Raw genomic sequence first — 21,748 nt, 5'->3', positions numbered from 1 at the left:
GTGACTTGCACTTCTTTTGTGAACATACCCTAAAAAAAGAGTAATTTTTCTGTGCTTTTTATTTTTACAATATATATCAATCACCCTAAATATTGTAATCTTGGGGCCTACATTGCTCCTATGTAAACATGGGAACACCACCATTCTCACCAGTTTTAAGGCGTAATGTAAGTCTTAGGCCAAAATGTAGTAGTAGTCGAAACGCCAATCCAACCGAGATGGAATATGAAATATCCAAGATAGAAGGGAGTCCCAGGCATAAAATAAGATAAGATAACTTTATTAATCCCCGAAGGGAAATTCCAGTATCACATAAATGGATTCTGGGAAACGGCATCAGGGATCTTTTATTATTAGGTCTCTGTGCAGATTGAGATTCTGGCGTCCAAGGTGAAGATGATGAAGAAGACTAGGTGGTACTGTAGACAAAACAAAAAATAATCAGACCAGACGATAATCACTCAGCAATATACTGGTGCCGAAGCTCCAGCCATGATTTCACAAAAATACTATAGATGTCAGTGATCATATCTGTACTGCTGGTGTTTCTTCTGTACCACAGCTGTTGGTACTTATCTCCTGCTCTTTCTTTGAAAGGCATGGACGCGGCACAAGGGACAGCGTGGATTTGTCGGGATCCAATGTGCAATACAAGGCAGATGGAATATGTGAGAACATGGCAGAACGGTGACTTGCTCTCCAATCTCATAGTCCTCTAGGCATATAGTGCAGGACTGGATGTCTTCGTTTTCAGTAAAAGTTCGAGATGGGAGTCTATCAATCTGCCTGCCTCTCCTGCCTCGCCGACGTTGTCTTCTCTGCACAGGTCTGCTGTCTGTGGTCTCTGTTGTCGACTGTTGGTTGGGAAGCAGCTGACTGGTGCTTGGTGTTGGCTCCACCAGCCTGTTAGATGTTTGCTGAGGAGATCTGCTTCCTTCTCTGGACGGCTGCAGGTTTGGTAGCGGCTCACTGGTGCTGGGGTCTTGTGTTGGTTCCTCCAGCCTTTCGGATCTCTCCTGAGTAGTTGATGGAGTAGACGCAGGCTGGGATTCTCCAGAAATTCTGAGCTCGGTCGCACTATTAATACGACGGCCACTTGTCGTTTCAGACTGTTCTATTGGCTCAGATCGTAATGGGGACCGGCTTCTGTCCGCTCCGTCTTGCTGCAACCTACGGCGCGGTGGAACTTGACCACGTCTTCGTCTCCTGTCAGGGACATTGTCATGGTCTTCATCCTGCTCCACACTCTGACGCCTTCTATGTCCAGATCTTAATCTTCCATCAGCAATGCCTAGATGTGAAACAATGTGTATAACATATATTAATTATGTACAGAAAAAATGGGAAAAAAGATCAATACCAGACATTTCCTATGGACTCGCGTGGCCTTCTTTCTAGAGGAAAGCTCCCATGTTTTTCTTATCTTGGACAACCGTTTTGATACTATGAATATATACACAGTCGAGTCACATTATTATAGCTACTACTAATATCCAGAGTAACCGGCGTGTGCAGCACGGACAGCAGTAGACGGGCTGGGAGTGACTCAATAAGGTGCTGGTCAGTGGTCTCATATGTGGAGCCTCGCTGACTCCATACATCCCACATTTACTGGAGGGTGCGTGGGGGAGGATCCATAAAGCGAACAACACGATTGACGTGGTCCCACAGATGCTCAATTGGGTTCAAGTCTGGAGAAATAGGGGGCCAGGGAAGTACTTGGAAGTCTTGGTCGTGCTCTTCCAACCACTGTCGGGCATTTATAGTCGTGTGACATGTCGCATTGTCTTGCTTTAAGATTCCATTTGCTCCAGGGAAGACAATCAGCATGTATGGTGGATGTGATCTGTAACGATGGATTCATATCTAAATCGGTTCAGAGCCTTCCATATGGATGAGTGGCCCAGAGAATGCCATGGAAAAATACCCCAGGCGCTGACGTCGCCGCCAGCTTTTTCCAGCAATGGTTGTAAAGTCCATCCTTTCGATGAAGCAGAAAACGTGATTTATCGGAGAAGACAACCCTTTGCCAATCATCGGTGCTCTGAGACCAATACTGCCGTGCAAATTGAAGCCATTTTTTCTGATGCACCTTTGTTACATAGGAGCAGTGACCATCCGTCGGGTTCGGAGCCCCATACGCAGTCGGGTTCGCTGAACTGTTGTATTAGACACACGTCTGGTAGCCAACGTTCACCTCTCAAATACATGGCACGTGGTGCTCTGCAGTTTCCATGTCCGTTATTCCCAATGATGCCATTTGTCCACTCACGATACACTGTCACCACAGCAGCACGCGAACAGTTCACAAACTGCGCTGTTTGAGAAATACCGCCGCCCTTGGTCCGAAAGCCAATAATCATCCCTTTTTGCAACTGAAAAACGGTGCATTTTTTGCGGACGCAAAACGGACACGTTTGTGTGAAACTAGTCTAAATGTATCTGATATAACAAGTTCCACTTACCTTGATTTATCCGGGAACTTTCGTCTATTGCAAGCTGCAAGAGTTCTCGGTAACTCATTGTTCCTTGTAGCAGGCGGCTTGATGTTTAAATTCAGGAACAATGGAAAAACGGGATTCCTCAAATAAGAGGGAATCTACCACGATGTTCAGAAGTTGCACTGGTGTTTAAGTGCCCTGAACAGATGATGTAGTAGTCGCTTTGTAGCACAAATTCGCTCTTTGAAAAACCAAGTGAAGTTTCAGCATCAGCATCAACTCGAGATATGGCACTGATGTGACCGCGCTTGGGGTCCTTAGAACTTCACGCCATTGTGATGTCACTGCTATAGATGCCACACCCTCCATTGTTCTGATGACATCACTGCCTGCAGTGATGTCATAATGCTTACGGTATGTCATAAACGGTCCCCTGCTCTGCATTATACCAATCACTGCAGCAAAGCCTCCAAATAAAAAACATAAATATATATTAAATTTTTTTATATTTACATATTGCAGCTGAAAATCTCTAATATTTGTTTAGTAAATGTTTCTCTATAATTGTTTAGTAAATGTTGTAGCACACAATTCATCTAAGTAAAAGTCTTAGTAACAGATTACCACAATGGAGAGGTGGAAATGTAACTTTATTTTTCTAAAACTAGATGATTCTGGAGTAAATAAGAATCCTTTATAACCTAAAGAGGTTGTCTGGTATAAGAAACCCATTGTAAATACCCTATTGGGGAATTCTAAGTTAAGAAAGGACAAGTCTCTTATTGATTTCACTGTGTAATGCTTAGTTTCTCCTGTGGTGGCGCTGCAGGGGAATTCAACACTTCTCAAGTTCCATCACAGATTAAATCTGATCACTGGGGTCACAATCAGCGACATTAAGCTGCACTATCTGGAAGTACAAATTACACTGAGACTAAGACTTACTAAGACTAAGTCTCTAAGACTTACTAAGACTTTTACTTAGATGAATTGTGTGCTACAACATTTACTAAACAATTATAGAGAAACATTTACTAAACAAATATTAGAGATTTTCAGCTGCAATATGTAAATATAAAAAAATGTAATATATATTTATTTTTTTATTTGGAGGCTTTGCTGCAGTGATTGGTATAATGCAGAGCAGGGGACCGTTTATGACATACCGTAAGCATTATGACATCACTGCAGGCAGTGATGTCATCAGAACAATGGAGGGTGTGGCATCTATAGCAGTGACATCACAATGGCGTGAAGTTCTAAGGACCCCAAGCGCGGTCACATCAGTGCCATATCTCGAGTTGATGCTGATGCTGAAACTTCACTTGGTTTTTCAAAGAGCAAATTTGTGCTACAAAGCGACTACTACATCATCTGTTCAGGGCACTTAAACACCAGTGCAACTTCTGAACATCGTGGTAGATTCCCTCTTATTTGAGGAATCCCGTTTTTCCATTGTTCCTGAATTTAAACATCAAGCCGCCTGCAACAAGGAACAATGAGTTACCGAGAACTCTTGCAGCTTGCAATAGACGAAAGTTCCCGGATAAATCAAGGTAAGTGGAACTTGTTATATCAGATACATTTAGGCTAGTTTCACACAAACGTGTCCGTTTTGCGTCCGCAAAAAATGCACCGTTTTTCAGTTGCAAAAAGGGATGATTATTGGCTTTCGGACCAAGGGCGGCGGTATTTCTCAAACAGCGCAGTTTGTGAACTGTTCGCGTGCTGCTGTGGTGACAGTGTATCGTGAGTGGACAAATGGCATCATTGGGAATAACGGACATGGAAACTGCAGAGCACCACGTGCCATGTATTTGAGAGGTGAACGTTGGCTACCAGACGTATGTCTAATACAACAGTTCAGCGAACCCGACTGCGTATGGGGCTCCGAACCCGACGGATGGTCACTGCTCCTATGTAACAAAGGTGCATCAGAGAAAATGGCTTCAATTTGCACGGCAGTATTGGTCTCAGAGCACCGATGATTGGCAAAGGGTTGTCTTCTCCGATAAATCAAGTTTTCTGCTTCATCGAAAGGATGGACTTTACAACCATTGCTGGAAAAAGCTGGCGGCGACGTCAGCGCCTGGGGTATTTTTCCATGGCATTCTCTGGGCCACTCATCCATATGGAAGGCTCTGAACCGATTTAGATATGAATCCATCGTTACAGATCACATCCACCATACATGCTGATTGTCTTCCCTGGAGCAAATGGAATCTTAAAGCAAGACAATGCGACATGTCACACGACTATAAATGCCCGACAGTGGTTGGAAGAGCACGACCAAGACTTCCAAGTACTTCCCTGGCCCCCTATTTCTCCAGACTTGAACCCAATTGAGCATCTGTGGGACCACGTCAATCGTGTTGTTCGCTTTATGGATCCTCCCCCACGCACCCTCCAGTAAATGTGGGATGTATGGAGTCAGCGAGGCTCCACATATGAGACCACTTACCAGCACCTTATTGAGTCACTCCCAGCCCGTCTACTGCTGTCCGTGCTGCACACGCCGGTTACTCTGGATATTAGTAGTAGTTATAATAATGTGACTCGACTGTGTATATATTCATAGTATTAAAACGGTTGTCCAAGATTAGAAAGACATGGGAGCTTTCCTCTAGAAAGAAGGCCACGCGAGTCCATAGGAAATGTCTGGTATTGATCTTTTTTCCCATTTTTTCTGTACATAATTAATATATGTTATACACATTGTTTCACATCTAGGCATTGCTGATGGAAGATTAAGATCTGGACATAGAAGGCGTCAGAGTGTGGAACAGGATGAAGACCATGACAATGTCCCCGACAGGAGACGAAGACGTGGTCAAGTTCCACCGCGCCGTAGGTTGCAGCAAGACGGAGCGGACAGAAGCCGGTCCCCATTACGATCTGAGCCAATAGAACAGTCTGAAACGACAAGTGGCCGTCGTATTAATAGTGCGACCGAGCTCAGAATTTCTGGAGAATCCCAGCCTGCGTCTACTCCATCAACTACTCAGGAGAGATCCGAAAGGCTGGAGGAACCAACACAAGACCCCAGCACCAGTGAGCCGCTACCAAACCTGCAGCCGTCCAGAGAAGGAAGCATATCTCCTCAGCAAACATCTAACAGGCTGGTGGAGCCAACACCAAGCACCAGTCAGCTGCTTCCCAACCAACAGTCGACAACAGAGACCACAGACAGCAGACCTGTGCAGAGAAGACAACGTCGGCGAGGCAGGAGAGGCAGGCAGATTGATAGACTCCCATCTCGAACCTTTACTGAAAACGAAGACATCCAGTCCTGCACTATATGCCTAGAGGACTATGAGATTGGAGAGCAAGTCACCGTTCTGCCATGTTCTCACATATTCCATCTGCCTTGTATTGCACATTGGATCCCGACAAATCCACGCTGTCCCTTGTGCCGCGTCCATGCCTTTCAAAGAAAGAGGAGGAGATAAGTACCAACAGCTGTGGTGCAGAAGAAACACCAGCAGTACAGGTATGATCACTGACATCTATAGTATTTTTGTGAAATCATGGCTGGAGCTTCGGCACCAGTATATTGCTGAGTGATTATCGTCTGGTCTGATTATTTTTTGTTTTGTCTACAGTACCACCTAGTCTTCTTCATCATCTTCACCTTGGACGCCAGAATCTCAATCTGCACAGAGACCTAATAATAAAAGATCCCTGATGCCGTTTCCCAGAATCCATTTATGTGATACTGGAATTTCCCTTCGGGGATTAATAAAGTTATCTTATCTTATTTTATGCCTGGGACTCCCTTCTATTTTGGATATTTCATATTCCATCTCGGTTGGATTGGCGTTTCGACTACTACTACATTTTGGCCTAAGACTTACATTACGCCTTAAAACTGGTGAGAATGGTGGCGTTCCCATGTTTACATAGGAGCAATGTAGGCCCCAAGATTACAATATTTAGGGTGATTGATATATATTGTAAAAATAAAAATCACAGAAAAAATACTCTTTTTTTAGGGTATGTTCACAAAAGAAGTGCAAGTCACTTATGGGCCGCTTTTGGAGCCGTTTTTCCTAGACAATATTGAAAACAGCTCCAAAAACGGCCGTAAAAAACGCTGAAAACCTTGAAAACAGCTCTGTATTTTCAGATATTTTTGAGTTTGCGCGTGAACATACCCTAATTTCCATCAATGTACAAATGAATAGAAATTAATTACTAACATATACACCATCCAGACATAACATTAAAACCACCTGCCTTGTGTAGTCCTCCTCGTGCTGCCATAATAGCTCTGACCCGTTGGGACATGGATTTCAGAAGATCTTTAAAAGTGTCCTGTGGTATCTGGCACCAAGACGTTAGCAGATCCTTTAACCCCTTCCTGCTCCTTGACGTTCTATTCCATCATGTTATGGCAACAGGAGGCCTAACAATGGCCTCCGGGTTTGTCATCTACGGAAGCCTAGTTTGTCCTGCCTTAGGTTTGCTGTCAGTGAGTAACTGACAACACTTTTACACTGCACTACGCATGTAGTGCAGTGTATTAGAATAGCGATCAGGGATTCCTGACTTCAAGTCACCTAGTGAGACAAAAAAAAAACACTTGTATAAAAAAACTTTTTTCAATATTAAGTCCTTTATTTAAAAAAACAAATTGTTAACTAATAACTATTTTGTGTGTTATAACCATCTGCCTTACACCACATTTTCTGTAATTTTTTCTGTTTTTCACTGAATGTATCAACCAAATTTTACCACTAACATAAAGTTCAATGTGTCACCAGAAAACAGTCTCAGAATCACTTGGATAAATAAAGGCATTCCAAAGTTATTATTACCACATAAAGTGGCACATGTCATAGTTACATAGTTACATAGTTAGTACGGCTGAAAAAAGACACATGTCCATCAAGTTCAACCAAGGGACGGGAAAAGGGAAGGAAAAATTTCTACACATAGGAGCTAATACTTTTTTGTTCTAGGAAATTATCTAACCCTTTTTTAAAGCCATCTACTGTCCCTGCAGTGACCAGCTCCTGCGGTAGGCTATTCCATAGATTCTCCAGACGGAGGGAGTGTCCCCTTGTTTTTTGAGGGGGTTTTACATGGAACAGAATTTCACCATATTTTTTGTATGTGCCATTAATATATTTATATAAATTAATCATGTCCCCCCTTAGTCGTCTTTTTTCAAGGCTAAATAGGTTTAATTCTTTTAATCTTTCCTCATAACTTAAATTCTCCATGCCCCTAATTAGCTTTGTTGCTCTTCTTTGTATTTTTTCCAACTCCAGGGCATCCTTTCTATGAACTGGAGCCCAGAACTGAACTGCATATTCTAGATGAGGCCTCACTAATGCTTTGTAAAGTGGTAATATTACATCCCTGTCCCGCGAGTCCATGTCTCTTTTAATACACGACAATATCCTGCTGGCCTTTGAAGCAGCTGATTGACACTGCATGCTGTTATTGAGTTTATGATTTACAAGTACACCCAGATCCTTCTCAACAAGTGACTCCCCCAGTGTAGCTCCCCCTAGGACATATGATGCATGCAGGTTGTTCGTACCCAGATGCATAACTTTACATTTATCTACATTAAACTTCATCTGCCAAGTGGACGCCCAAACACTTAGTTTGTTTAAATCTGCCGCAATTCATGAACATCTTCCATAGACTGAACTATATTATATAGCTTGGTGTCATCTGCAAAAATAGAAATAGTGCTATTAATCCCATCCTCTATATCATTAATAAATAAGTTGAATAATAGTGGTCCCAGCACTGAACCCTGGGGTACACCACTTATTACCGGGGACCATTCAGAGTAGGAATCATTGACCACAACTCTCTGGATACGGTCCTTGAGCCAATTCTCAATCCAATTACAAACTATATTTTCTAAACCTATAGTCCTTAATTTACCCATTAGGCGTCTATGGGGGACAGTGTCAAATGCCTTTGCAAAGTCCAAAAACACTAAATCCACAGCGGCCCCTCTGTCTAGACTTCTGCTCACCTCTTCATATAATCACTATATCCACAGCGGCCCCTCTGTCTAGGCTTCTGCTCACCTCTTCATATAAACACTATATCCACAGCGGCCCCTCTGTCTAGACTTCTGCTCACCTCTTCATAAAAACAGATTAGGTTAGTTTGACAACTTCTGTCCTTAGTAAAACCGTGCTGGCTGTCACTTATAATACTATTTATTGTCACATAATCCTGTATATAGTCCCTCAATAGCCCCTCAAACATTTTCCCCACGATGGATGTTAAGCTTACTGGTCTATAATTACCCGGGGAAGACCTAGAGCCCTTTTTGAAAATAGGCACCACATTTGCCCTGCGCCAGTCCCTTGGCACTATTCCAGTCACTAGAGATTCTCTGAATATTATGAAAAGGGGGACAGAAATAACTGAACTAAGCTCTTTAAGAATTCTAGCGTGTATCCCATCTGGTCCGGGGCCTTGTGCACATTTATTTTATTTAATTTAGCTTGGACAATATCTACATTCATCCAATTCAATATATCAACTGATATATTAACAGCACTGGCACCGGCTACATCAGCTGCTCTTTCTTCTGTTGTATATACAGAGCAAAAGAACCCATTCAGTAACTCTGCCTTCTCTTGATCTTCTATGACCAACTCCCCATTACCACTATCTAGGGGTCCTACATGTTCAGACCTTGGCTTTTTAGCATTTATATACTTGAAGAATTTTTTGGGATTTGTTTTACTATCCTTGGCCACCTGCCTTTCATTTTGTATTTTTGCTAATTTTATTACATTTTTACAGATTTTATTAAGCTCTTTATATTTTACAAAGGCTTCAGACGTACCCTCAGATTTGTATTTTTTAAATGCCCTTTTTTTGTCGTGTATTGCCCCTTTCACAGAAGGTGTAAGCCATGTGGGATTTAATTTTAGTCGTTTATACTTGTTACCTATAGGAATAAATTTTGCACTATAATAACCCAAAGTAGATTTGAAAATCTCCCATTTATCATTTGTCCCATTATTTGACATTAGTTCTTCCCAGTCTATATCCTGAATTGCCGCCTTCATCCTGGGGAAATTGGCTTTCTTAAAATTAAATGTTTTTGCCCTCCCAGCCTGTGTTTGTTTTTTACAGTATAGGTAAAATGTAACTATATTGTGATCACTGTTACCGAGGTTTTCACGAACATTGACGTTCCCAACAAGCTCTGCATTATTAGAAATGACCAGATCCAACAGAGCTTCACCTCTAGTAGGGTCTTCCACAAACTGGCCTATAAAATTTTCCTGCAACAGCTTGAGGAAATGTCTCCCCTTAGAAAATGTCAGATTAGACAAATGGGCTCTGAGCCTTAAGGCCCAACCTAGGCTTCGTCATTAAGGGGTTAAGTCCTGTAAGTTGTGAGTAGGGGTCTCCATGGATTGGATTTGTTTTTCCAGCACATCTATCAGATGATCGATTGAATTAAGAATATGGAGGCCAGCTGTCACGGACACTGGGTTTGTGGACGCACTAGGCCGCTCCACCGTAGCGGGGAGGCAGCTGACCAGGTCACAGTCTATGTGAAAGTAAGATGGCAGACAGTAATGCTTAGCTACCTGAAATAGTCCGGGCGGTGGCTGTGGCTTCAGCACGGATGGAGGCAGGTGCGGAAAGTGGCGCCAGACGTGGCGGGCAGTATCCGATGAGCAGATGGCACTTGACGTGGCAGAAGACACTTGACGTGGCAGATGGCACTTGATGTGGCAGATGGCACTTGACGTGGCAGATGGCACTTGACGTGGCAGATGACACTTGAACACGGGTAGGCACAGGAACAATGCGGAATACAGGAACGGTAATAGGGCATGGGTAACAGCGGGAACGGGAGACACTAAGGGACCATTTGCAAGACAGACTGGGAAAGACTAACAACGCTCAGGCAAGGATCAGAAGGGCTGGGGCATTCTTATAGAGCAGGAAGTCATGTGGGTTAATGATCATTGTTTTCATGTGCGCGCGCTGGCCCTTACGGGACCCAGCCGGATGGAGCGGAAGCGAGCGCTGGCCTCTCCTAGGAGGGAGACGGAGGCCAGCGCTCACAGATCCATAGCTGCGGGCATCGGGAGGTGAGTGAACTCGACGGCCCGCGGCCATGGGCGCTACAGTATCCACCCCTCTTACGCCCCCTCTTCTTGGTGCCAGAGTGAGAGAGGAACTTTTTAATAAGAGTAGGGGCGCTGAGGTTCTCTTCTGGCTCCCAGGACCTCTCCTCAGGACCAAACCCTCTCCAGTCCACCAGATAGAAAGTCCTTCCTCCTACCCTCTTGCGGTCCAGGATCTCCTTTACCTCGAATACATCAGAAGGGCCGCTGGAAGCAACTGTGGAACTAGAGGTCTTGCTGTAGCGGTTCAGGACCACAGGTTTCAGGAGGGACACATGGAAGGAGTTAGGGATTCTGAGGGTAGGGGGCAGCTGCAGCTTATAGGAAACAGGGTTAATTTGTTGCAGGATCTCGAAGGGACCAAGGAACCTGGGAGCAAACTTGTATGAAGGCACCCTCAAGTGAATGTTTCGAGAGGACAGCCAGACTTTAGTCCCTGGAAGATACTGAGGCGGCTCTCTTCTTTTGGTATCTGCCTTACGCTTCATGCGGTCTACCGCCAGCAAAATAGAGGACCGGGTCTGTTGCCAGATTTGCAGGAAGTCCCCATATGCAGAGTCAGCAGCGGGTACCTGAGATGAAGTCGACACTGGAAGAGGAACTCTGGGATGTTGACTGTACACGATGTGAAACGGAGTGGAAGTGGTGGACTCACTTGTGTGGTTATTATATGAAAACTCAGCCCATGGAAGAAGTTGTACCCAGTTATCGTGCTGTGAAGAGATGAAGTTGCGGAGATAATTTTCCATGATCTGGTTGATCCTCTCAACTTGCCCATTGGACTGGGGGTGATAGGCAGAGGAAAAGTCCAAACTCACATCCAGGAGTTTACAGAGGGCTCTCCAGAACTTGGAGGTAAACTGAACCCCCCGGTCGGACACAATGTGAAGAGGCATGCCATGCAAGCGGAAGATGTGCTGAATGAAGGAAATTGCCAGTCGAGGAGCAGAGGGTAGGCCGGTCAGCGGGATAAAATGTGCCATCTTAGAGAACCGGTCCACCACCACCCAGATGGTGTTGCATCCTGCTGAGAGAGGAAGGTCCGTGACAAAGTCCATAGCGATGTGCTGCCAGGGGGCACTGGGTACAGGCAGGGGTTGAAGCAGGCCGGCAGGCTTGCTGTGAGCCACTTTGTTAGAGGCACACACCGTGCAAGCAGAGACAAAGTCCAGAACATCCTTAGGTAGCGTGGGCCACCAGAAGGGACGAGCGATCAGGTCTTGGGTCTTACGGACACCGGCGTGCCCAGCTAGTTTAGAACTGTGTCCCCAGCGGAGAATTCTTTTTCTGTCTGCCAACCGAACAAAAGTTCTCCCTGGAGGGATATTTCTAAGCTGCAGAGGATTGGCGGTGACAATGCAGGATGGGTCTATGATCGTCTGAAGGGACTCCACCGTGTCTTCCGTTTCAAATGATCTGGACAGGGCATCGGCCCTCACGTTCTTGTCAGCGGGACGTTAGTGGAGCAGAAATTGGAAATGGGTGACCACCTGGCTTGACGAGGATTCAGTCTTTGTGCAGACTGAAGGTAAGTGAGATTCTTGTGGTCAGTGAAGATCAGGATGGGGTGAGCAGCGCCCTCCAGAAGATGTCTCCACTCCTCCAGGGCCAATTTGATAGCCAGTAGCTCCCGATCTCCAATGGAATAATTGCGCTCAGCAGAGGAAAACAGTCTTGAGTAGTAGCCACATACTACTGCCTTTCCTTTGGAGCTCCTCTGGAACAGAAGTGCGCCTGCACAAACAAAATTTATTTAGGGGTCTAGTCTGGGGTCTGTATTTTTTAGCGGTCTGGTCTGGGAGTCTGTATTCATTTAGGGGTCTGGTCTGGGGGTCTGCATTTATTTAGCGGTCTGGTCTGGGGTCTGTATTTATTTAGGGGTCTAGTCTGGGGTCTGCATTTATTTAAGGGTCTAGTCTTGGGTCTGTATTTAGGTGTCCGGTCTGGGGTCTGTATTTATTTAGGGGTCCGGTCTGGGGTCTGTATTTATTTAGGGGACTGGTCTGTGGTCTCCATTGATTTAGGGGTCTGGTCTGGGGTCTGCATTTATTTAGGTGTCTGGTCTGGGGTCTGTATTTATTTAGGGGTCTGGTCTGGGGTCTGTAGTTATTTAGGGGTCTGGTCTGGGGTCTGTATTTATTTAGGGGTCTGGTCTGGGGGTCTGCATTTATTTAGGGGTCTGGTCTTGGGTCTGTATTTATTTAGGCGTCCGGTACATGGTCTGCATTAATTTGGGGGTCTGGTCTGGGGTCTGTATTTATTAAGGGGTCTAGTCTGGGGTCTGTATTTTTTTAGGTGTCCGGTCAGGGGTCTGCATTTATTTAGGGGTCTAGTCTGGGGTCTGTATTTATTTAGGGGTCCAGTCTGGGGTCTGTATTTATTTAGGGGTCCGGTCAGGGGTCTGAATTTATTTAGGCGTCTAGTCTGGGGTCTGTATTTTTTAGGGGTCTGGTCTGGGAGTCTGTATTCATTTAGGGGTCTGGTCTGGGGGTCTGCATTTATTTAGCGGTCTGGTCTGGGGTCTGTATTTATTTAGGGGTCTAGTCTTGGGTCTGTATTTAGGTGTCCGGTCTGGGGTCTGTATTTATTTAGGGGTCCGGTCTGGGGTCTGTATTTATTTAGGGGACTGGTCTGTGGTCTCCATTGATTTAGGGGTCTGGTCTGGGGTCTGCATTTATTTAGGTGTCTGGTTTGGGGTCTGTATTTATTTAGGGGTCTGGTCTGGGGTCTGTATAAATAAATACAGACGCCAGACCAGACCCTAAGTTAATGCAGACACCAGACCGGACCCCTAAATAAATACAGACCCCAGACCGGACACCTAAATACAGACCCAAGACTAGACCCTTAAATAAATGCAGACGCCAGACCAGACCCCTAAATAAATGCAAACCCTAGACCAGACCCCTAAATAAATACAGACCCAGGAATAGAGCACTAAATGAATACAGACCCCAGACCAGACCCCTTAATAAATACAGATCCCAGACCCAACCCCTAAATTAATGCAGACCCCAGACCGGACCCCTAAATAAATACAGACCCCAGACCAGACCCCTAAATAAATGCAGACCTTAGACCAGACCCCTAAATAAATACAGACCCAAGACTAGACCCGTAAATAAATACAGACCACAGAGTGGACCCCTAAATAAATAGACCCCTAACTAAATACAGACCCCAGACCAGACCCCTAAATAACTACAGACCCCAGAACAGACCCCTAAATAAATACAGACCCCAGACCAGACCCCTAAATAAATACAGACCCCAGACCACTTCCCTAAATAAATACAGACCACAGACCAGACCCCTAAATAAATACAGACCCCAGACCAGACCCCTAAATAAATACAGACCCCAGACTGGACCCCTAAATAAATAGACCCCAGACTAGAACCCTAAATAAATGCAGACACCAGACCAGACCACTAAATCAATTAAGACCACAGACCAGTACCCTAAATAAATACAGACCCCAGACCAGACACCTAAATAAATGCAGACGCCAGACCAGAACCCTAAATCAATGGAGACCACAGACCAGACCCCTAAATAAATACAGACCCCAGACCAGACCCCTAAATAAATACAGACCCCAGACCAGAACCCTAAATAAATACTGACCCCAGACCCCTAAATAAGTTTTTAATTCTCCTCTCTATATCAAATCTAGGGTCATAACTTAATAGTCTATAGACCTTAGTGTCATTCAATTGTCTATGAGCTTCAGCAATTTAGGATTTGGAGTCCATAACCACAACCGCACCCCCTTTGTCAGCGGGTTTAATGGTGAGGTCGAGGCTATGGACCAGCTCATCCAATGCAGATAATCAAGTGTAGTAATATTAGGATGTTTCAAAGTATTACCATATGTACTAGACCGTAGATCGTCGGCGCCTCTTATGTCCCGCTCTCCTGGTGGGTTTTCGTTTCTGATTTCCATATTGTCGACTCCTAAAAAATCTGTATGGCTTGAGCTGTTACTCTGGGTCTGATCAAGAGGTCGATCTTCACCATTGATGTTCCTGTATATATCCCGATTTTTATGTTCCCTCCTTGGTAGTCCCACCATACGATCATTAGAGTTGTCCCATGAATAAACGTGTCCAGTCTTATAATCAAGTTGGTCTCTATACCATTTTCTTTTCTTGGTGGTTTCTGTCTCCAATCTAGCTTTACTCAATGTAGTATGTAATTTCTCAATATGTAGACTAAAATCCTCAGCAGACACTAGTGACTGTAATACATTCTCCAATTCCTTTACTTTAGCCTTTACCCAAATGAGATCTCTCTGTAAAAAATCCATATTCAATAAAATGATATCCAAAGCGTACCTAGTTGATAATTGCTCATATTTGATACGGAATTCATCATGTTGAGTATGCATTGTAGGCTTCAAATGGGGACGCATACCACGTGGAATCATCTTGTTTTTGTAATATTGACCAAGTGTAAGGAGATGCAATTCCACATTGATCAACTTTTTTGATTCAAACTCCAAATTTCTTTTTACATCTGGTAATGATGGTACACTCAAGAAAGAGACATCCCCTTCTGCTCCATTCAAAATTCTAGCAATGTCCTCCTCCGTAAAAACAGTAGAGTTGGCTGAAGGCATATCCTGCAAAGTACCGATTTTGTTCCATGGTATCAGCAATAGAAAAAGTGGAATAAGGTGCCAGCTGAGTAGATCCAAATATATTCAAACAGAGAAAGCAGCAGCACTCAATCTCAGTAAGAGAAAGCTTACACATGTGAACGGGTGCCCTGCTATAAATGGATCAATTGTCCACTCATGTGTAGGGGCAATGTATTTGAGCTCCCTCAAACACACAGAAAGTACAACATTAGACAGCACTTTACGTGCGATTCTGATTGGATCATTGACGTGTTATGGTGCCCCTGCCAGTTATTATATGTTGGTGAAACCACCTGCGACTTCAAAACTAGGTTGAATAACCATCGGTATTCCATTAGGAAACATAAAGGAGATTTGCCATGCGCGAAACATTTTTTTGAACTAGGACATACCGAAAGAGATTTAAAATGTCTGATTTTGGAACATATTCCACTTCCCCAGAGTGGGGGTGATAGGAATGTATTGCTACATAAATGTCAATCAAAGGGGATTTTCCTTTTGGAAACATTGAGAGGGAAAGGTCTGAATGTTGAATTGAATGGCGCTAGGGCTACTCTCTGAGACTCATCTCTGACATCTGCATTCATCCTCTAGCAATGTTCTGCTTTTGTCTATTATTCTTTTTTTGGTTTTGTATTTTGTTATATGAGATGTATATATATATACCTTGATCTTTGACACTTTATTTTTCTATTTTAGATCATAAGGTGAATGTAGACCACTTCAGACCACAAGATACTAAATTGACCAAGAATAAATGGAAGATGGAAATTGGATATTCATATTTTGATGTCCTGTGAATAGTTTTCATGTATTAATGTTTTGGAAAATATTTCTTTCAATGTATGTGAAAGGGGCGCAGCAATAATGTAAATATTAGTGTATAAACTGACTGATGTAATAAGCTACTGTGGAGTTCTCATGGGTTGGATCCATGATTGCTGGTTATTGTGGTTGGACTTGGCACACGGGAGTGGGATACTGTCGCTCTACTAACCTTGGTGTAGCTTTTCATGGAGCACATAACTGGGACCCTGATCCCTCCCCTTTCGTGTGAGTCCTTTATCCGCAGTTTAATATACCTTATAACTGCCATCGACTATATAGAATTTCTATGACATTTTTAGGAATGGGTTTATTTGCTGCACTTGGTTTTTCTTGCTGCTTCCCTCTCATACATATACATTTGTATATACAGGTGTTTTACCTTCTCTTGATGCTGATCCTGGACATCTTCGGACATATATATGTCCTGAATATTTATCAGTTCTGTCATTCCGTGGTTTGATGTATTTTGTGTCTATATGTATTTGTGAAACATTTTGCTTGATAAGCTATTTACAATAATATTGATTGTTACCTGTCACTTGGCAACGTGTTGCGGAACTTCTTTCCGGTTCTCGCTAGTGGAATGTGTGCACAATGGCGTCAGGAGTTTGTTGATTACCTGTAACCAGGCAACTTCCTATAGACGTGACTTGCTGGCGCTGTCAGCCTGACGCATGCGCACCTGCTAACAATAAATGCCTGATAGGGAGGACTTGAGTCAAACACATACCAGCACTTTGCATAAATTAAATATCAGTCTTTTGATTGGTCAGTGGTCTGACAGCCGTAACTTGATACACATCTTGTGGAATATTTGATTACATTGTAATTAGGTCTATATTAAGTCGTTCTAATATATAGACGTTTTTAGATGTTATTAAATATGTCACTTGTCACTTTCTGTATCAATGTTTTATTTTTTGATACCGTAACTTTGGTTTTACACGTAACTAAATGCTGTTTGTATTTGTGATACTATTGTAATGAGCTTGATTGCTTGTATTTGATGCACACTATAGAAACCATGACTGTTGTACACACCATTATGCTCGAAAAAAGTCCTAATGTTGGACTGAAACGTCGCACCTCTGTATGTTGGCTTGAATAAATCACCGTTTTTTTTCATTCACCCTGTTGGAGTGCTGCAAGATTTATTTCTCCTGAATATTGATACAGTCCTAGGATCTGGACTGCTTGCTGGCACCCGTTCACATATGTAAGCTTTCTCTTACTGAGATTGAGTGCTGCTGCTTTCTCTGTTTGAATATATATATATATATATATCAGAGTCTGATGGTCAGTTGTATATACAGTGTCCAGAGTCTGGTGGTCAGTGATACATATAGCATCCAGAGTCTGGTGGTCAGTTATACATATAGCATCCAGAGTCTGGTGATCAGTTATACATATAGCATCCAGAGTCTGGTGGTCAGTGATACATATAGTTTCCAGAGTCTGATGATCAGCTGTATATATAGTGTCTAGAGTCTGGTGTTCAATGGTACACATAGTAACCAGAGTCTTGTTGTAAAGGATCTGCCAGACACAGCTTCTGTGTCGACGCCCGTGGTTAATCAGTCTGTATCTGTTCCTAGTAATAGAAAAAGAGAAATAATACAGCATATACGGAGATATATACAGCAGGGTCAGATAGAAAAGACCAAGACAAACAGAATCAACCATGTACTAAACTGCCATTGTGTTAGTTCTGTCTTCTGTTTTCTGTTGTCTCCCCTGTGGTGTCCGCACAGACGCTCTGTTGCGCATGCGCAGTGTGGCCTACATCCGGGAGTTCCGTTTAGCGTCTTACGTCGCTATGGTGATTTTCACCATGCGGCGTCTTCTCCATCTGACGCGCGGCGCGTCCCGTGATGTGGGCGTCACTGGGCGTGTGTTCCGAGCGCCGATTTGTGCTCATCACAGGTGAGCCTAATTTTATGCTCTTTATTTATAACCCTGGAGTACCATTTTAAATTAGCCTCCTGACGAAGCCGGTCTATCGGGCGAAACGCGCGTCGAGGCGCTTGTTCACCCAGTTCTTCTGATCCTCCACGCTCTCTCAACATGTCTCAGGGTATGTGTCTGTATTTTTGCTAAACTTGCACTGATCTTTGGGCTACACTGTTTAACTATGGCAGCTGCATTTCTCTATGGCTATTTTAGCTACACTATCTATTGATATACGTCAACAGCCACACTCTTTTCTTGTGCTGATTTCTACCCAGCGGTATTGTATATCTATTTAGCTATACTGCGCTGTCCTTTTACGCATTATTTTATGTATATCTATTTAGCTGCACCTTTTTTGTGTTGGCTCTGACGTATTATCATTATATGGACATTGCCATAAGCTATTCTGCCCTTTCCTATTTGTATAGGCTTTGATATTATACAGGCCACCTTCACACTGTTTTGGCTACATGTGGGATTTACATCATACACCCCTGGGCTTGTGTCATTATTGAATATTATTTGAGCGTGTGAGCGATCATTAGTACATGGTTGATTCTGTTTGTCTTGGTCTTTTCTATCTGACCCTGCTGTATATGTCTCCGTATATGCTGTATTATTTCTCTTTTTCTATTACTGTGCTATTTTGTCATTATATTTAATAAAGATATTTTTTGTGCTTTTTATATTGAGTACAATATTTTCTTTAGGGATATGTCCCATCTGGTTCGTTTTTAGGTTTTATTGCTATAGGGGACCCCATTACATGCCATTTCTTTGGTGCGAGGTTTTTGGTTAGGTTGTCTTGACTATTCTTGTCTGTGTTTACAGAATATACCTCAGGATTTATGGATTTCAGGAAAAGAGATAAGGATTGGATTACACAACTTGGTACCATATTCGGAGAGAATTCAGCAGTGACTACAGAAAGTAGTAACATTAAGGGCTTGAAACTTAAAATACGTGATCTTCTCAAAAAACGCACCAAAGTTTGGTGGAACAAGGCAGCCTTGGAAAATTATCTGCAGAAAGATATTATACCTCGCGGCCTACACCTGCAGGTGTTCCCCACTTTGGATACGGAGGATCCTTCTTTTGTTGCGAAATGGGAAGATTCCCTTACTAAATGTTCGCGCACGCTTATTGAGCTGCTCATTGGGGCAGATCGTAGAACCCTCGACTCTCTGGAAAAGGATATTGATTCCCTTAAAGGGAATGTGTTGCCAGAAAAACATGTTTTTTTTAAAAAAATTAAACATTTAGTGTGTGGGTGATTAAACATTGTTCAAATTTTTTTTATTTTTTTGCACGAGTCCAGGAAATATTATAAATTATTTCTAATTTATAATACTACCCATTTTTGGTCACTAGATGGAGCTGTTCCCAAAATTGCAGCATTGCAACATTGGGTTAAAAGCCCTCGCTCTAGTGAGCTCTCAGCATCCCCCCCTCCTTTATCCTGGCTAGTGCCGGGATAAACGAGGGGTTTGAACGATGTAACCTCCTACACTGTGTGTCGCCATTTTTTGAGCTAACCCACAGTGTAGTAGGTTTACATACAGTAGTAAACACACACAAACACGAACATACATTGAAATCTCTTACCTGCTCCTGCCGCCGCGGCTCCCTCCGGCCCGTCCGCTCCGTTTGCTGCCGCTGGTGCAAGTGCACAAATCCGGAAGCCGCGACCGGAAGTAGTAATATTACTGTCCGGCCGCGACTTCCGGTCCACAGGAAAATGGCGCCGGACGGCGCCAATTTCGAATAGGACTGTGTGGGAGCGGCGCATGCGCAGTTCCCACACAGACGCCGTACACTGCAGTCAATGGGACGGGAGCCGTTCGCAGTCCCTATGGGACTGTGGCTGCCGTATTCCATGTCTGTATGTGTCGTTAATCGACACACACAGAAATGGAACAAAAAATGGCAGCCCCCATAGGGAAGAAAAAGTGTAAAAATAAGAAAAAGTAAAACACAAACACACAAATGAATATAAACGTTTTTAATAAAGCACTAACATCTTTAACATATAAAAAAATAATTTGTGATGACACTGTTCCTTTAAGGAAAAGATACATCAATCTCTTAGTACAGAAGAGCTTGGCACTTTTGATAAGGCATTGGAGGAGGAGCTGAAAAAGTGGGAGAGAGAGATACAAGATCTCAAAACCAGAAAATTTCAGCGCGATTTGAGTGATTTCCAGTCAAATAAAATCTATCGTTGGCATACCAAAAGGGATAGAGCTTGGTCCCTGTCCCGTTCTGTCTCCTCTGCCTCTCTTGTATCTGAAGAAGAATGTGGCGGTTTTTTAGACAAACCTCAGGCCACAGGAGATGGAGACCCCCTGTTCGACCCCAGAACACCGGCAGTCAAAAGAAAGACCAGAGGGGTATTCAACAGGGACAAGAGAAACAGGAGGCTCTAAAGGTAATTAACCTCTCTTCCCATATTCTGTCGTCCTCCCAAATAAATGTTCTGCAAAAGGGTCTGTCTTTTTTCCCCCACGGGTAAATTTGATCTTTTTACCACCATCAAGGATTTGGCTCTTTTCTCTAGAAAACTACTTTTTAAAAAACATTTTGGTAGAAGGGATTATAGTGCTGCCATGGGTTCTCCGGCAGAGAAACAGGCATTTGATGCCCTTCTATCACTTCTAGAGGAACAGGAGGCTCACACTGATCCCAGACTTCCCATGCATCTGTGCCGCCACTCTCAACATTTCCCCCCTTTCACCTTATGCCCCTCAGTGGATATTTTTTTCAAATTAGTCAAGAAGGATTTGGAAAGTATTTCCGAGTCTAGTACATCATGTAATCTTAACTATAAGGAGAGGCAAGCTATTCTGGAACTTAGAAAACTTAGGGACGTTATTATTAAACCAGCTGATAAGGGGGGCAATGTTGTATTATGGCCGGCACAGATGTATGAATGTGAGGCCTTTCGTCAACTAGACATGAGCCATTGTTATCGTAGGTTACCATCAGATCCTACGCTAGCCTTTAAAGCAGAACTAGATAGTTTATTGCAACAAGGTGTGGATTCCAATATTATCAACTCCAAATTAAGAGATGGTCTTTCCGTGGACTTTCCCATCAAGCCCACTTTTTATTTACTGCCTAAAGTGCACAAAAATGTCATCTGCCCTCCCGGGCGCCCAATAGTGTCAGGGATTGGTGGCCTATGTGAGAACATCTGCATATTCGTGGATTTTTATCTACAGAAATGTGTGGAAACCCTGCCGTCATACATCAGGGATACCACGGATATGTTACAACGTCTTGATGGGCTGTATCTTGAGGATGACATGCTTCTTGTCACATGTGACGTGGAGTCCCTGTATACATCTATATGCCATGACCACGGGATCCGAGCATCTAGACATTTTTTACAGATGACTAATCATGACCCGGATCTTGTTGAGTTTATTCTATGCCTTCTCGACTTTGCACTAACACATAATTTTTTTGTATTCAAGGACCGTCTCTTCCTACAGCTCCAGGGCACAGCAATGGGGGCCACTTGTGCACCCTCATATACTAATCTGTTCCTGGGGCTGTGGGAGTGGGAGACTGTGCAGCAGATTCCGGGTCATGATTCAGTGCTCCTGTGGTCACGGTATATAGATGATATTCTATTCATCTGGCAAGGCTCCACGTCTAGCTTGGAATCTTTCCTTGATTCCCTTAACAGGAATGATATCAACATCAAATTGACATGGAAGTTTAGCTTGACATGCGTTGACTTTCTGGATATCAAG

The 21,748-nt window shown here is 43.5% G+C and overlaps 2 protein-coding genes across 2 annotated transcripts; one reads left to right on the top strand and one right to left on the bottom strand.

Annotated features, from left to right (window-relative positions):
- Positions 1-330: 330 nt before the first annotated feature.
- Positions 331-2,719, bottom strand: LOC142698156 (uncharacterized). Its single transcript, XM_075847820.1, has 2 exons — positions 2,466-2,719; positions 331-1,291 (listed from the first exon to the last, which is right to left on the bottom strand). Exons 1-2 carry the CDS (start codon positions 2,521-2,523, stop codon positions 573-575), a joined length of 777 nt encoding a protein of 258 aa, XP_075703935.1. The 5' UTR covers positions 2,524-2,719; the 3' UTR covers positions 331-572.
- A 970-nt stretch (positions 2,720-3,689) lies between these two features.
- Positions 3,690-6,133, top strand: LOC142698158 (uncharacterized). The gene is made up of 3 exons (XM_075847821.1): positions 3,690-3,997; positions 5,172-5,931; positions 6,044-6,133. Exons 1-2 carry the CDS (start codon positions 3,940-3,942, stop codon positions 5,888-5,890), a joined length of 777 nt encoding a protein of 258 aa, XP_075703936.1. The 5' UTR covers positions 3,690-3,939; the 3' UTR covers positions 5,891-5,931; positions 6,044-6,133.
- Positions 6,134-21,748: the final 15,615 nt, after the last annotated feature.

Source organism: Rhinoderma darwinii (assembly GCF_050947455.1).
Source record: "Rhinoderma darwinii isolate aRhiDar2 chromosome 12 unlocalized genomic scaffold, aRhiDar2.hap1 SUPER_12_unloc_3, whole genome shotgun sequence".
Classification (NCBI taxonomy): Eukaryota; Metazoa; Chordata; class Amphibia; order Anura; family Rhinodermatidae; genus Rhinoderma; species Rhinoderma darwinii.
The sequence above is the reverse complement of the archived record's forward strand: the minus strand, read 5'-3'. Positions and strand labels throughout refer to the sequence as shown.

What these genes read in the sequence shown, in the direction of transcription:
- LOC142698156 (XM_075847820.1), bottom strand. Translation starts at nt 2,523, where the DNA reads ATGAGTTACCGAGAACTCTTGCAGCTTGCAATAGACGAAAGTTCCCGG. An exon ending in AAGTTCCCGGATAAATCAAG is followed by an intron (nt 1,292 to 2,465) that starts GTAAGTGGAACT and finishes TTTCACATCTAG; the next exon opens with GCATTGCTGATGGAAGATTA.
- LOC142698158 (XM_075847821.1), top strand. Translation starts at nt 3,940, where the DNA reads ATGAGTTACCGAGAACTCTTGCAGCTTGCAATAGACGAAAGTTCCCGG. An exon ending in AAGTTCCCGGATAAATCAAG is followed by an intron (nt 3,998 to 5,171) that starts GTAAGTGGAACT and finishes TTTCACATCTAG; the next exon opens with GCATTGCTGATGGAAGATTA.